Source organism: Pezoporus flaviventris, unplaced genomic scaffold (assembly GCF_033815535.1).
Source record: "Pezoporus flaviventris isolate CSIRO_AGI_PZ_B2104156 unplaced genomic scaffold, CSIRO_AGI_Pfla_v1 ptg000006l, whole genome shotgun sequence".
NCBI lineage: Eukaryota > Metazoa > Chordata > Aves > Psittaciformes > Psittacidae > Pezoporus > Pezoporus flaviventris.
Window position 1 is genome coordinate 3617264 of NW_026892554.1, and position 13187 is coordinate 3630450.

Genomic DNA, 13187 nt, shown 5'->3' on the forward strand with positions numbered 1-13187 from the left:
TATTTTGGACAATGTCCCACCTCAGTCCTGCTCTATACAACTCAACATTTGCTTGGTAACTGCTTTCACAGCATCCCGTTTTTTTAACTACGCAATCTTAGGTCCGTGCTCCTGGATGTCAGCTCAGCTGGCACCCACTTATGTATTCAACTTAAACATGTATTGCATTCTTTACATGTATTTCATTCTTTTCAGACCCTGCCTCAATATCCTTCCATACACTTCACCCAGGCTTCTTCCTCCTTTCAGATGCCTTTCAGATAAGCAAGGACAACAAAAACCCCACAAGCATCCGTTGTTTGTTAACACATGCAAGAAACAGAAGGGTGAGCTCCACCCAGCCAAGTACCTGCTTTGAAGGTCAACCTCAGAGCTTGTGTAACAGTCCTGTTATGCTCGCTCTCCCTGGCAGTTTTACAAACCTGTAATCACGGCACTACATGAGCGCAAATCCCCATCCTTAATTGCTTTGCCTGGTTCCGAGTGGGAACTTTAATTCAAGTCTTCCTCTCCTCAGGAGGGTGCCTGAACCATCAGAAAACAGAGTGATTTTTTTCTGGCTCACTAACCATTAAATAGCTCGCACAAAGCAGAAAAGGAACTGACTCAAATACTCATGCAGATTATTTTATATTAAATACATTCAAATTTCTGAGCCCAACAACCCACATACCAAGCATTTCTCTCAGATCAAAAGCCCCGTTTTCTGCTCTCTCTCACACACAATCCCACATCTCAACTCCAGCCTCCTACCAAACATCCTGGGCACTTTATTTTCAGACTGAGTGCGCTCTAAAAATTACTTGGTTTTGCTTCCTACCAGCTACATTAAAACCCATTATGAGATGAGTAATAGCCGCATAGCTGGGGGATGGATCTCAAGTAGAGCTGCTTGAGACAGGCCTAGCTTGGAAGTCACATTTCAATAACCCATGTCCTGTAGCTGGGCACTCTCCTGAGGTGGGAAAAAACTCAAGCTTCTTAGGCTGAAGCTGAATCGAAATTTCTATTATCCCATGCAAATCCTACAGTTAGTAACAGATGAGAACCTAAAAGTCACACAGAACGGGCTTATAGCTGAACACCACATACACAAGTAGCTTTTCCCAGCCTCACTTTACGCTCAGATACAGGGGCAGCTCTAACTGCTTCAGCCAACAAGGTACTACTCAAATCCTGACCCTTGTACTCCCAAACACATAGTGAATGCAGACTGCTGGCTGCAAACAAGCATTCAGCAAACACCATCAGAACCTGCTATTACACTGCCTCACATAGAATTTAATCTGTAATGGCCTTAAAATTAAGTCTTTAAAATAAAATGACTTCACATTTCATTGCAGATCTACTTGAATATGCCGTATTAAAGAATAGGCAGATGCATTAAAGAAACCTAATGGATCTTATCTTCCTCAGGGTACAAAATGGACAATTAAACTGAATTGCCTCCCACCAACTCAGGAGGAGATATCAAAGCATTTGAGCAACTCAGGACATGTTTTTAGGGGTGAAAAAGTAAAAAAGGTCTATTGGTTACTTATAAACTTGGCCCCAACTACAGAACCTCTGTTAGTAACTGCCTGACACAGTGTTTAGCAAATTTGTTCCAAAAAATACCCTCCTCATTAGGCCATGAAGCAAGGAGCAGGACTGCAAGCTGGCCATCCAAATCGATTATTTGCTCTTTCACACTAGATTAAATGTTGAGTAACCACCACCTTCAGTGCAGCTCCAATTGAGTCAGAAATGAGGACTGAACTTAGCATAAGGCTTCCATTAACTCTTATTTACTTGTGAGAGAACAGGAGGAGATGATCTTCTGATATAGTTGAACACCAAGACTGCAAACAAACTACTTTTGCAAGTCAGAAGAGAAGGATCATGGCCAATGCAGTGGTCTTTAACAAAGAATAGATGCTCTTTGCTGCGCCTCAGTTATTTACAGACTTCAATTTTCTCTTAAAAGCATTCACCCCTGTATGACCTACGGCCCACAAGCTTGCTATTCATGCGTCCTTCCTGCAAGCATGAAGACAAGCCTTAACAACATTCAAAACTTACCTGGGACCTCACAAAGAGCAGTCCGAAGCACTAGAGATCCCAGATGTGGAGGAAACAGCTGGAGTTCCGACTTCATGAGACAGCTGGAGATTTCCCAATAAAAGTCAATGCAGCTTCCCATCCCAACTTTTCCCTGTTCCAGCTGCGTGTTGTAGATCCCTGGGGAATGCACTGGCTGAGGTATTCCTGGTAGCATGGTTTCATGAAGTAATGTATATATCTGGTTTGTTTCTTATTGTCATGGGACTAAATCACATGCTGAGCTTTACTTTGGCTAATAACATAAGGAGTAAAATCACACAGAGGAGATTTAATATGCCAGTGATAGAGGAAAAGAACAAATTTTAGCCTTTCAATACTATTCTAGCTTGAAAAAAACAATATAAAACCTTCGACATGGTGGTAGCCCCAACCAAGCTGAGGGGAAGAGACCAGAGCAAAGAGAATTTAAATGCTTCAGTCCAGGCTGTTTTGGGTAAGACATGGCAGAGCCTGTTCTTTGCTCATTTCATCAGCTCCAAACAAAGGTTTTGTCACATGCTATAATGAAACAAATTGTTTTGCCATATAAAATAACTATGCTTCCTTATTGCACACTTACACCAATATATGGAGAGACTGAACGTTCTAAACAGGTCAGTTGTCAACAGCTTGTAAATCAGGGGGATTTTTAAGCAGCATTAGTCATTGTTTTAAGCTTAACAAGTGAAGACTCAGGCAGGAAATATGATGCATAAACAGGAACGAAGTCTTTAACACAGCATTCAGTAAATACACCAGTCGAAGAGCAGCCAATCTGTCAGTAACCATCATCAACAGTTCCGAACACAACTGCTGGTTGTACAGTGCATGCACTCCCAGTGATGTTTGTGTAGTTTGCTACTGAGCAATGAAAACCATCATTTTTTCTCTCTACTACCCTTCAGCAATCATACCTTTAAATCCAGTCTCCTTCCTCTCCAAATTTTTATGGTCCAAAACCTTACTGCAACTTTTGGTTGTACATTACTTATGACTGAAAAAAAAAAAATATGCCACCAGTTCCCATTTATGTGCCACGAATATGCACATACATCCCCCTCATTCAACTTTTATTAGCAGTAAAATAGTCACTAAATAGATTCAACTGCAAAATACGGCCTCCAAATTTGGTACATATTAGCACATGAACTTGAGGAGAGGCGAACCTTTCAGAACCCTGAAACAGCTGCACTGAAATCTCATACAACCATAGAATCGTTAGGGTTGGAAAGGACCTTAAGATCATCAAGTTCCAACTCCCCTGCCATGGGCAGGGACACCTCACACTAAGCCATCTCACCCAAGGCTTTGTCCAACCTGGCCTTGAACACTGCCAGGGATGGAGCATTCACAACCTCCCTGGGCAACCCATTCCAGTGCCTCACCACCCTAACAGTAAAGAATTTCCTCCTTATATCCAATCTAAACTTCCCCTGTTTAAGTTTGAACCCGTTACCCCTTGTCCTGTCACTACAGTCCCTAATGAAGAGTCCCTCCCCAGCATCCCTACAGGCCCCCTTCAGATACTGGAAGGCTGCTATGAGGTCTCCACGCAGCCTTCTCTTCTCGAGGCTGAACAGCCCCAAATTTCTCAGAGGGGAAACCCCAACTACTCATAGCAAAGGACCAGTTTTGCTTCTCCTTCTTAAGTCCAGGTCTAGAGTGACCTTTATGCTCATATTTACTGGTAAAAATCACATGAGGCATCTCAACTCCTATTTGCAATGGCAAATTTGAGTACCAAATGCATTCCCAGAATCGTGTGCACTGGAGAAAGGAAAAGGGAGTAGACAAGACAAACATTGAGAGAAAAATGTGTAAAGTGGTATTATGTTATTAAAACCTTACATTTAGAAACAAACAAAGTAAAAAAAAAAAGTAGTTTTAACCAGGTTTAACTTTGCTTTTTCTTCTTTAAATTCAAACTGACCCAAAGCAAAAACTTTCATTGCAAAGGAAGAACAAAATGCAGTGTGATACTGGTAACGCAGCCTTGCATGGAAGCTAAGACTCGTGGCCAGGTCACAAGTTGCTCTTGTCACAACGTCACTGCGGCCTCTTGACAGATTTAACCGAGTCAGTTAGGATCCAATTTTTCCACCTAGCCCAGGTCCACCCTGATTAAACACGCTATATATTCTCTTTTGCCTCGGGGTATTTATCCAATGAGTTTGTCCAGATGCGTTCTCCTATGATTGCCAACCAAGAGCCAGAAAACTGGCTTTTCCACGCTATCCCAAGGAAGCCGGAGTTATTCCAAGCATGAGTGATAACGAATTTGAAAACCAAACAAACCCCAAAGAAAAGAACAAAAAGAAAACCACTCAAGAGTTGTTCAAACTAACAAGTATTGTCTATAATGTAAATAGTTTAGAAATATGGTAATTAAATAATCTAAAAAACACTCTTAACTCTGCTGTACATTTATAAACATCAATATTTACAAAAACTTTCTGCTTTGTTTTAAAGGATGAGGTTTGCAGTTTGTTAATGATCAGAGTCTTTTACTCAGATTGATTCTTTGGTGTCTTTGCCAATTTCTTAAGGTTTAATAAAAGTGTTCAAACTGTGAATTTTAAGGTAGTGGAACCAGGCTACATAAGGAGTCTGTATTATGCACTTCTTCCACATTCTAGTCCGAATGAAAAGCAATGTTCAGCGTGTTCTTCGAAGTATTTGTGCACAATATTTAAAAGAATAAAAGACCAAATTCCCCATTATTGAACTTTGGAGAGGATTTTCAATGACTAATCATACTTCACTCGCACTCCAGCACGTGTAGAACCTCAGATAGCAAATGGGACCATCAGAAGGCTCAGACATACACATGTGCTGCTGTGCTTTGTGGAATCAAGGTCAGAGAAACCAGCTACAAGAGATGGCTTAGCACTGTAAGTAAGGGTGAGGGCTTCCCTCCACCTTGGGGACGGAGGAGAGGATAAAAATCAATTTAAAAGAAAGGCTTTTTACTGGCCTGAAATATGTGTGTTCCCTTTAGATGTCAGTTACTTAAAAGAAATAACCAAAAAACAAACCTCAAACAATAAATAATGGAATTACACATTTCTTCATTAAATAGCATTCTTGTTACCAACAAAGTCTTCCATAATTTTCTTCAGTCACAGCAACAGACAAAACAAATAATTTGCCTTAATATAGATTGCAACTAAAATATACTCTAGATTACCTTAGAAAATATTACTGTAAAAATTCAGTGGGGAAGGACATTGGTTTAAACCAACTTACAAATGTAGTGAACAATGCTAATTTCTTTTGTTTAAGAACAAAGCAATTTTAAGGTTCTGATCTCATGTCACAAAACTGAAAATTCATGCTTAAAACCTGCCACTCAATTCTTGATGTCTGTGCTGTCTCAGTACTGGAGAGCTTAAAGACCATAATCTGATCCTTCTTCCTTCAATGGGAGCTGATAAGACACCATCACGTACCCACCCCACTCTCACGCACACCCATGCTCTCAGGCTGTCCCTGCTACAGTGCCACCACCATTACATACAACGTGGAGGAGGCACTATGAAGCTCTACTGCCTGGAGGTGACCACCACACACACTGCGTGGTGTAAGGCTGGACATCCTTCCTTGCTCATGCTGCTGAGACATGGACTTCTGGTCACTGCTCAAGCAGGCTGGACTTGAACCGATACAAGTTGGTGACAAAAAGGTTCAACATCCCATTACCAATCCTCTGAGCCGTGAAACTCAGAAATCACTTATTGTTTGGAAATCTGATGCAATGTCAGGCACAATAGGGAGAGATAATCCTCCTTGCTTGCCATAGTTCCGGTGCATCCATTAGCAGTGGTAAGGTTTGTGCTCAAGGAACTGCAGTCCAGGGTTATAAGATATTAAAAGGAACTAGCACAGTTAAATAATATGAGTATACCTGCTTCACCTGCTTTTCGTATTTTTAATATTAAATATTTTGAAAGTGACAGTGTTAAACTGAAAAGCCATCACCGTTGCTTTCATCTCCCCATTTCCATTGGTATAACGGATACAAAAGCACTCCTGATACTAGAGAGGCTCTTTTGGAGCAAAAAGCAAGCAGAGGACACTGGCAAGAGCCTTACGATGACTCTATAATCCCTTGAAAATAAAGAGTGAAACAACTGCACATTTTGGCCCCATCTTTTTTTGACAGCAAGACCTTTTCTTTTTATAATTGGAAAAACTGTTTAATAGATTATTGGTTTTATACCTAGCACGTAAACCACATTCAGTAGCTGAATTTCAGTATTCCTTTCATTTGCTGCTTTCAGACTAATTGCAAAGTTTAAACCTGCAATATGACTGGGGTTTTTCTTGTTTGTACACATTTAAAATGCATCGTCATAACGTATGTGCACTTCCCACTCTCTAACCTGAAGCAAACTGAATTTCAGAGCAAGCGAGAAAAATCTATCACTGCTTTTGATACAAAAGGGTTTTGGCCAATTTCTTTCCTTTCCTTTTGTTTTTCTGAGCGGACCCAATTCGGCTGAGAACCCGTAGATAGAATTCCAACTGAAAGTGAAATAAAGCAGGTTATACATTCATGACATTTCGGGAGTAATAATGAACAGCAACTGCTGCATCACTTCTGTAATGTCACGTCTACACTACAGCGAGGCAGCACTTCCTGTTCTCACAAATAATGCACTGAGACTAAATGAGGAATAGTGGGGAGGAGGAAATCACACATAAAGGGAAAATACATCAGAAAGATTATTGCACAGGAGGCACTGTATGAGAAACAGAATACATTGGCATCCAAAAAAATAATCTAAATTTGTGTACTTTTAAGTTAATGTAAAAAACACAGAGGCTATGCCTCTTTGTAGTGTACTGTCACTGTTAAAAACAGACTTACAAACAGCCGCCCATTTAATAGGGAATGTCAGGAAAGAAGAGGGCCTGAATTTTATGGGCATCCCAACCAACCACAGTAATTAGGAAAAGAATAAGATGAGCCAATGTATAGACCCTCAAATTAAATAGGGTAACCACATTTTTTCCTTTAATTTCCAAATCATACTCGTACAGTACCCTAGGACATGTTGATTATCAACACTTCCCTCTGCCCTGCAAAACCACACACCCTGGCAGACACGAGACTCCAAAACACACAGCAGGGCTCTGAAGGTCTTTCTACTGGTATCTTTCTGCAGGACCGGTGCCTTGATTTCCACACTTTGTTTGCTTGAATAGTTGCTCAGCATGCCAATTCAAACCAACCACTTCCCTTGAGAGGCTTCCTTCCTTCTCCACTGCAAGTCTGCACGCTTAATGTGAAAACAAACAAACAAAAAAGAAACCCAACAGCAATCTTTAAAATGTAATATTGTATAGAAAGCTTGGACCTTGTAAACTTGGACCAAGAAACCAAAAATTAAGACCTTCTAGCGTGTGGTATAAAAACCCCAAGGAATTGTATACCTGCCTTCTGACTTCACAGAAAAATCAGAATTTGCATAGGATATACTTTGTGCAAGGCAACAAGCCTCTTCAGTATCTGGAATATAACTAATCTTGCTCAGAGTTCTTCTCTTCATGGATATCAGATATCATCAAATTTGTGTTTTAAGTAGTCTTTCATGACCTTGGCAATGGGTAGTTCATCAAGTAGTTTTAGGTTTTGAAGGCCTATACACTGACGGATTTTAATTCGGCATAGATCTTGCAAGTTCCTGGGCTGTCCTGAAAAGACAAAAGGAACACATAAAAGTAAAATGATCACATTTTAAACACACCTTAAGAGATCATTTTTACTCAGTAAAATCACACATGTTTGCTGCATTCTAAGAGGCAAACGGAAGGGAAAAGTGACAAGGGAAAAAGGGTGGAAGTTAACACCTTTCTAACGAGCAAGTCAGTGAAATCAAGGGATGAATCCTAAAAATACTTTTACACGTACATAATTTTACTGATGCCAACGCAAAGTGACATTATCCACGTGAGGATTCCCATGAGGTGGCAAAATACACTTAAGCACTGTAAGAAACACCATTAATGCCTTCATTTAACTTTCTGGGGCCTTTTTCCTATCACTGTAACCTGGGGGGGGGAAGCCCTCAGTCTCAATCCTTTTCAGACATTAAGACAAAGACTTCTACGTTCAACTATAACAGCACCAGGCAGCTTCCTTAGAGACTGAGGCTTTACAAAAGTTATTCCAGGATCGCGTGGCAGAATTAAAGATGGTTTTTAGCCCTTCTAATGAGAAGACAAAGCCTTTAGGCTTTGGATGCAGCCACAACTCCATCAAACAGGGAGAGATGAAAATCCGAGTTAACCACTGTCCGGAGAGGAAAAGCTTTACTGACAGCACACAAACTGCAGAATTTCTGATGGGGATTTGCCAAAACAATCAGTTCTTTTTCAAAATCCTCAAACTCAAGCACCTTGAAAAACTGTTGCCCCCATGCAAAATAATGTAAGCAAGGATAATCTGCATCTGAACATAGCCAGCCATGAATCCCAATGAAGAAAGAAGGAAAAAAGAGCAAAGCAACAAGACGTTGAGAAAGCCTGTCCCAATATACCCTTCTAGCTTTCAGCACTGGGGCCTTTGGGTCTTCCTAAACCAGAGACTGCACACAGATCCATGTCTTTAATAGCTGTGAATGGCCTATCCTCTGCAAATCTGTCTAATGCTTTTTGAACCCATTCATACTTTCAGTACCCAAAACATCCTGTGGGCAACAGATTTCACAATATAATTAGGCGTTGGCTGGAAAACTACAAAGTGCTGTTATTTATTTTAGATCTGCTTCCTGATGGCCCCGGTGCGTGCCGGCCATTCTTGGAGGGACAAAAAACCCCCACGTAATTATTCTCATGCCAGTCATGATTTTACATACCTTTATATTAATCTCCATCCTCCACTCACGCTCGGTACCTCTTTCCAAAGCTGAAGACTTTATTTAATAACCTCCCACCATGGAAACAACTCCAAACCTCTGACCTAACCAGCTGTGTGCCTTTGTGCTTCTTCCTCATTCTGCTACATATCCTTTTGGAAAGGATCCCAAGAGCACATTGAAGCTGTGCTAATCAATATTTTGATCATTTCCTTAACTGTGTCATGGCTAAAGAAACAAAACCAGAGGTTTACACAGTTATGGCACGTGATGGCCATCCGAGTCAAAATACTCCATGAACAACATAGGTGCCTATGCTGGTACCAAGGTAATCTGCTGCTATATATGCTATAATCTGTATAACTGATAATGGTAAGAGACAGTGCTTGCTCTTGCAAAGAAAGACATGGTGATTTTACTGAGTTGCCTGCTTGAGTCAATCATTTCTTTCAAAACCAACACAAAACAACAAAAGCAACTTGAAATAACTTAGATGGACATTTCCAATTAGCTTTCCTGAGCTGCCACCCATTAAGCAGGATGTTTTTGAAAGAGGAAATGCCTTCTGTACAGGGCTCAAAGGTGGCTTTACAGTGGTCAGTAGGATGCTGTCAGCTCACGGGGCACCAGCCTGTGAGGAGGAGACTGGAGGGTTTTTCTCTCTGGAGCCAGCCCCAGAGCTGGCTCCAGAGCCAGTCCCTTCTTCCATCCCCCTCCTAGCTCAGCAATAAACCTTCTATCAGCTAAATAGACATTGACATTATGAGTTTATTAGGCTTCCATGGTAAGCACAAAGACATTATGAAACTATTTCCTGTTTTCTACTTTGGGCATTCTGTACATGGTTTCAGTTACCCTTTTAGCGAGTTCCTCCTCTCCCCCCCCCCCCCCCCCATGGGTTTTTCTACAGAAATGGGCTGACAGACAGGTACACACTGGGATTTACCTTCAGCACTAAAATTATCTGAGGTAAGCTAGCAGAAGTAATGCATGAAAATAGTCTCAGCCTGTTTTTAAAGAAATTAGATTTGAGATTAAGAACATGAAAATTTGAGTGTCCTTTATATAAGTTTAAAATACTTTTATTATACTTATCACCACAATATCTAAATGTAAACCGAGTTTTCATTATATCCTTCAGCCGTGACTTAGAATACAGATCATGTGTTACTTTGTCCACTGGTGGTTTCTTCTTAACAATTTATTTTATTCCACCTGAAGGAATGAATTTATACAACTTGGACAGCAGCTAAATGCTCGAGCTTCAGGGAAAGAAAAGTTACTTTTGGAAAGAAACCAAATAGAGGAATCTTTATGGTGATAAAGAAATAGCTCTAATGCCTGGAATGCAAATGCAAACAAGGTTCAGAAAGGATGCACCATTGCTGAAGTTAATTGCAAAAAGCAGCCTTAGAGGATATAGAGGACTTCAGAGCTCTGCGTATTTTCGGTAGTAGAGTACAATAATACAGCAATGAGACACTGATTTCTGGTTTCAGAAATTAATGCCTTTTAATTAACATCCTACGGGGTTTTTTGAGAGCAAAATGGAACAGACAACTTAAAACACCCAGAAGAAATTGGTCATCAGCTAATTCAGAAAGACCCAATCGTCAAATGTATGACATTTTCCCCCGATAAGCCTAAAAATATTTCCTGGGAATGTGTTAACAATGGACATTTCCAGTGTTCAGCACCAGTTGCTACATCTAGTGGCTGTTAGTGTCTTAGGTCACGCCTTGCGAATTCCAGGGTTATTAATGCATTTGTGATTTATTAGAAACGGTGTCTGGAACACTTACTCATTCTTGGTTGCATCTGAATGAAAAAGGAAAAAAAAATAAAGGATTACAGAGCAATGTCAGTGAACCTTGGTTTGGCAAATGAAAAATGTTATTAGTAATTTGGCAAAGCAAGACAAGTTAAATGACGAATAAAGTTCTGCTTAGAAACAATTAGGAATTAGCAGCTTTGCTTATATCCCGCATCACAAGTTCAGAAAGTTATTTAAGCAAATAAGCTAGAAAGGAAGAGAATTAAAGATAAAAGAAACAGAAACCCCCCAACAAATATAAAGGTAAGATTGATACCATTACTACTATCATGCAAAACAGTCACATAAAACTACTCATCACCTTAAATAATGCCACAACACATCCCCAATCCTGTCCCAAAAGGAAACCCTGGTGATGGTTATTCTGGATGGTTATTGTTGGGCTGTTACATAGCCCCAGTTACCATCAAGGCAGCAAATACCTGCTGCTGTTGTTGTATTTTGTGAGCTTTAGAGTGATACTCAGATAAATTAAAGGTATTAATTATAGGGGGAAAAAGAGAGATGTACAATTCATCTTTTGTCTTCCACAGCTCGTGCTATGTGCTGTAAAGTAGAAATTCCCACCAATGCACCTCTTGTGTGTGCTTTCCCAAACATGACAGAAAAGTTTCTTTCAAAGAGAAGAAATGTAAAACATCAGGATACAAAATAAAGAGGAATTGCCTTTTGCTTTTTTCTCTCTAGGGGCAGCAGACTTCAGTACATATAAAATTGAAGCATTTTCCTAGCTCAGCTCTCCAACTGATAACAAAGTTCCTGAGCTGCTTTTTTTTTTTCTCCTTAAATAACTAATAATTACTTTTAAAGCCTCAGTTCATTATTTAAGTAAATATGATTATTATATTGGCCTTATCTGGTAAAGCAATGTTTTCGCAACATTTAACATGCCTTTTAAAATGCATGTTTTAACAGCAAGAAATTATTGCAATTAACCCTGATTTCCCACTCAATACCCCATTCCTTTCCTTTTTAGGATAACAGAAAAAACATGAAACTCTATCTCGCAGTTTGCTATTCTATCCCAGAGGCAGACAAAACTCACATCTAAGATTTACTACCTATACAAAGAACTGTATGTCATCATTACAACTGCCCCACAGCATAGGCGTTTAGACTGTGCCTGCCTGTTTTTACTATGCAGATCATGCTCCCCAAGAAATAAAACACTAACTCACTTAATAGGTCTCTAAAGATCATACAGACAAAATATTAGACCTCATACCTCTGACAACACTGATTTTTAGAGACTCTCACCCAGTTTTAAGCAAAAGCATTTTAAAGGTGGAAAGAGAGAATCCCTACCAGCGCTCTCCGCTGAAGATACAGAGCACCTGCACAAAGCAAAAACCATGAACTGATCTATTCTGTTACCCAAGAGAAAACCTAGGAATAACTGAGATTAATATACTTGTAGTCTGCAAGAAGATCCTCTCTGATGTACTGTTCCACCTACTAAACAAACCAAAAAGTACTCTTAAAAGCAAACAATCAGTGCCATTTGAAGCAGACAGGCAGTTTCTGAAGAAGTCAAAAGATGAAACAAAACACTGGGGTGTATTTCAGAAGCTGCCCATAGTTTTCTCTGAAATATTAATGCATTGCTCTTAAAAAAAACCCTACACAACTTAGAGTGGTATTTCTCAAACTGAGCTTCTGCTTCCCCTGGGAATTTTTGAAGGCTGAAAGCAGCATCAAGAAACCATTTGGTAGTTTCTCTTTTGCTACAAAGGAAACGTAAAAATAAAGGTTTTTGTGAAACATTAAAAACAAAGTTTAAGCCAGGCTGATGTATGGCTGGTGGCAGCTCAGTTCCTCTTGAGTATCAGAATAAATACTTATATCCACAGCTAACTGTGAAACCCATCCTTTATTTCACAACTGTAAAGAAACTCTGCTAATGCCAGCATAAATTTAGTTAGGATTTTTTGTTGGCTTTTTTGGGGGGTTGTATATTTCAAAAATATAATTGACCTTATCAATTGGAAACTCACACCCATCAGCCAAGAAACACACTGAAGAGGATGCGCAAACAGGATCATACGGAAAGGATGCGATCACCTAGTACATCACTGTGCTGAGCTCAACAGGAATTCACTGGAATAGGAGTAGGTCTAACAGTTTAGCAAATGCATTGTCTTGTACTCTGTAAAAAATAGCAGGAGGATAACCAGAGAGGATATCTGGTTTTCCAGCACTCAAAGTCTCAGAGAAAGCTAGTGTCAAGAATATACGAGTCTGAAATACTAATATAAGATATGCAGGGCTGAATTTAGAGACAAAGAGAATTACAGAGTGTTCACTGAGAAAGTGAACAAACTCCTTGAACAGGTATCCAGCTCAAGAGGACAAAGAGCTTTCAATTCTTTTTCAACTGGATATCATATACAGGTTGTTTTAAAAGTTCTAGT

General features: G+C 39.8%; 1 protein-coding gene across 5 annotated transcripts in view; it reads right to left on the bottom strand.

The window, feature by feature from the left end:
- Positions 1 to 4412: 4412 nt before the first annotated feature.
- Positions 4413 to 13187, bottom strand: part of ASB7 (ankyrin repeat and SOCS box containing 7) — a 30062-nt gene continuing 21287 nt past the window's right edge. For 3 of the 5 annotated variants that reach the window (XM_061446655.1, XM_061446654.1, XM_061446656.1), the window contains exon 6: positions 4413 to 7779. In XM_061446655.1, coding sequence (XP_061302639.1) covers positions 7640 to 7779 — 140 coding nt within the window. In that variant the 3' untranslated portion in view covers positions 4413 to 7639. Of the gene's footprint in view, positions 7780 to 8480; positions 10761 to 13187 lie in introns of those variants that run through there. The other 2 variants (XR_009742121.1, XM_061446657.1) reach the window with 2 other exon arrangements.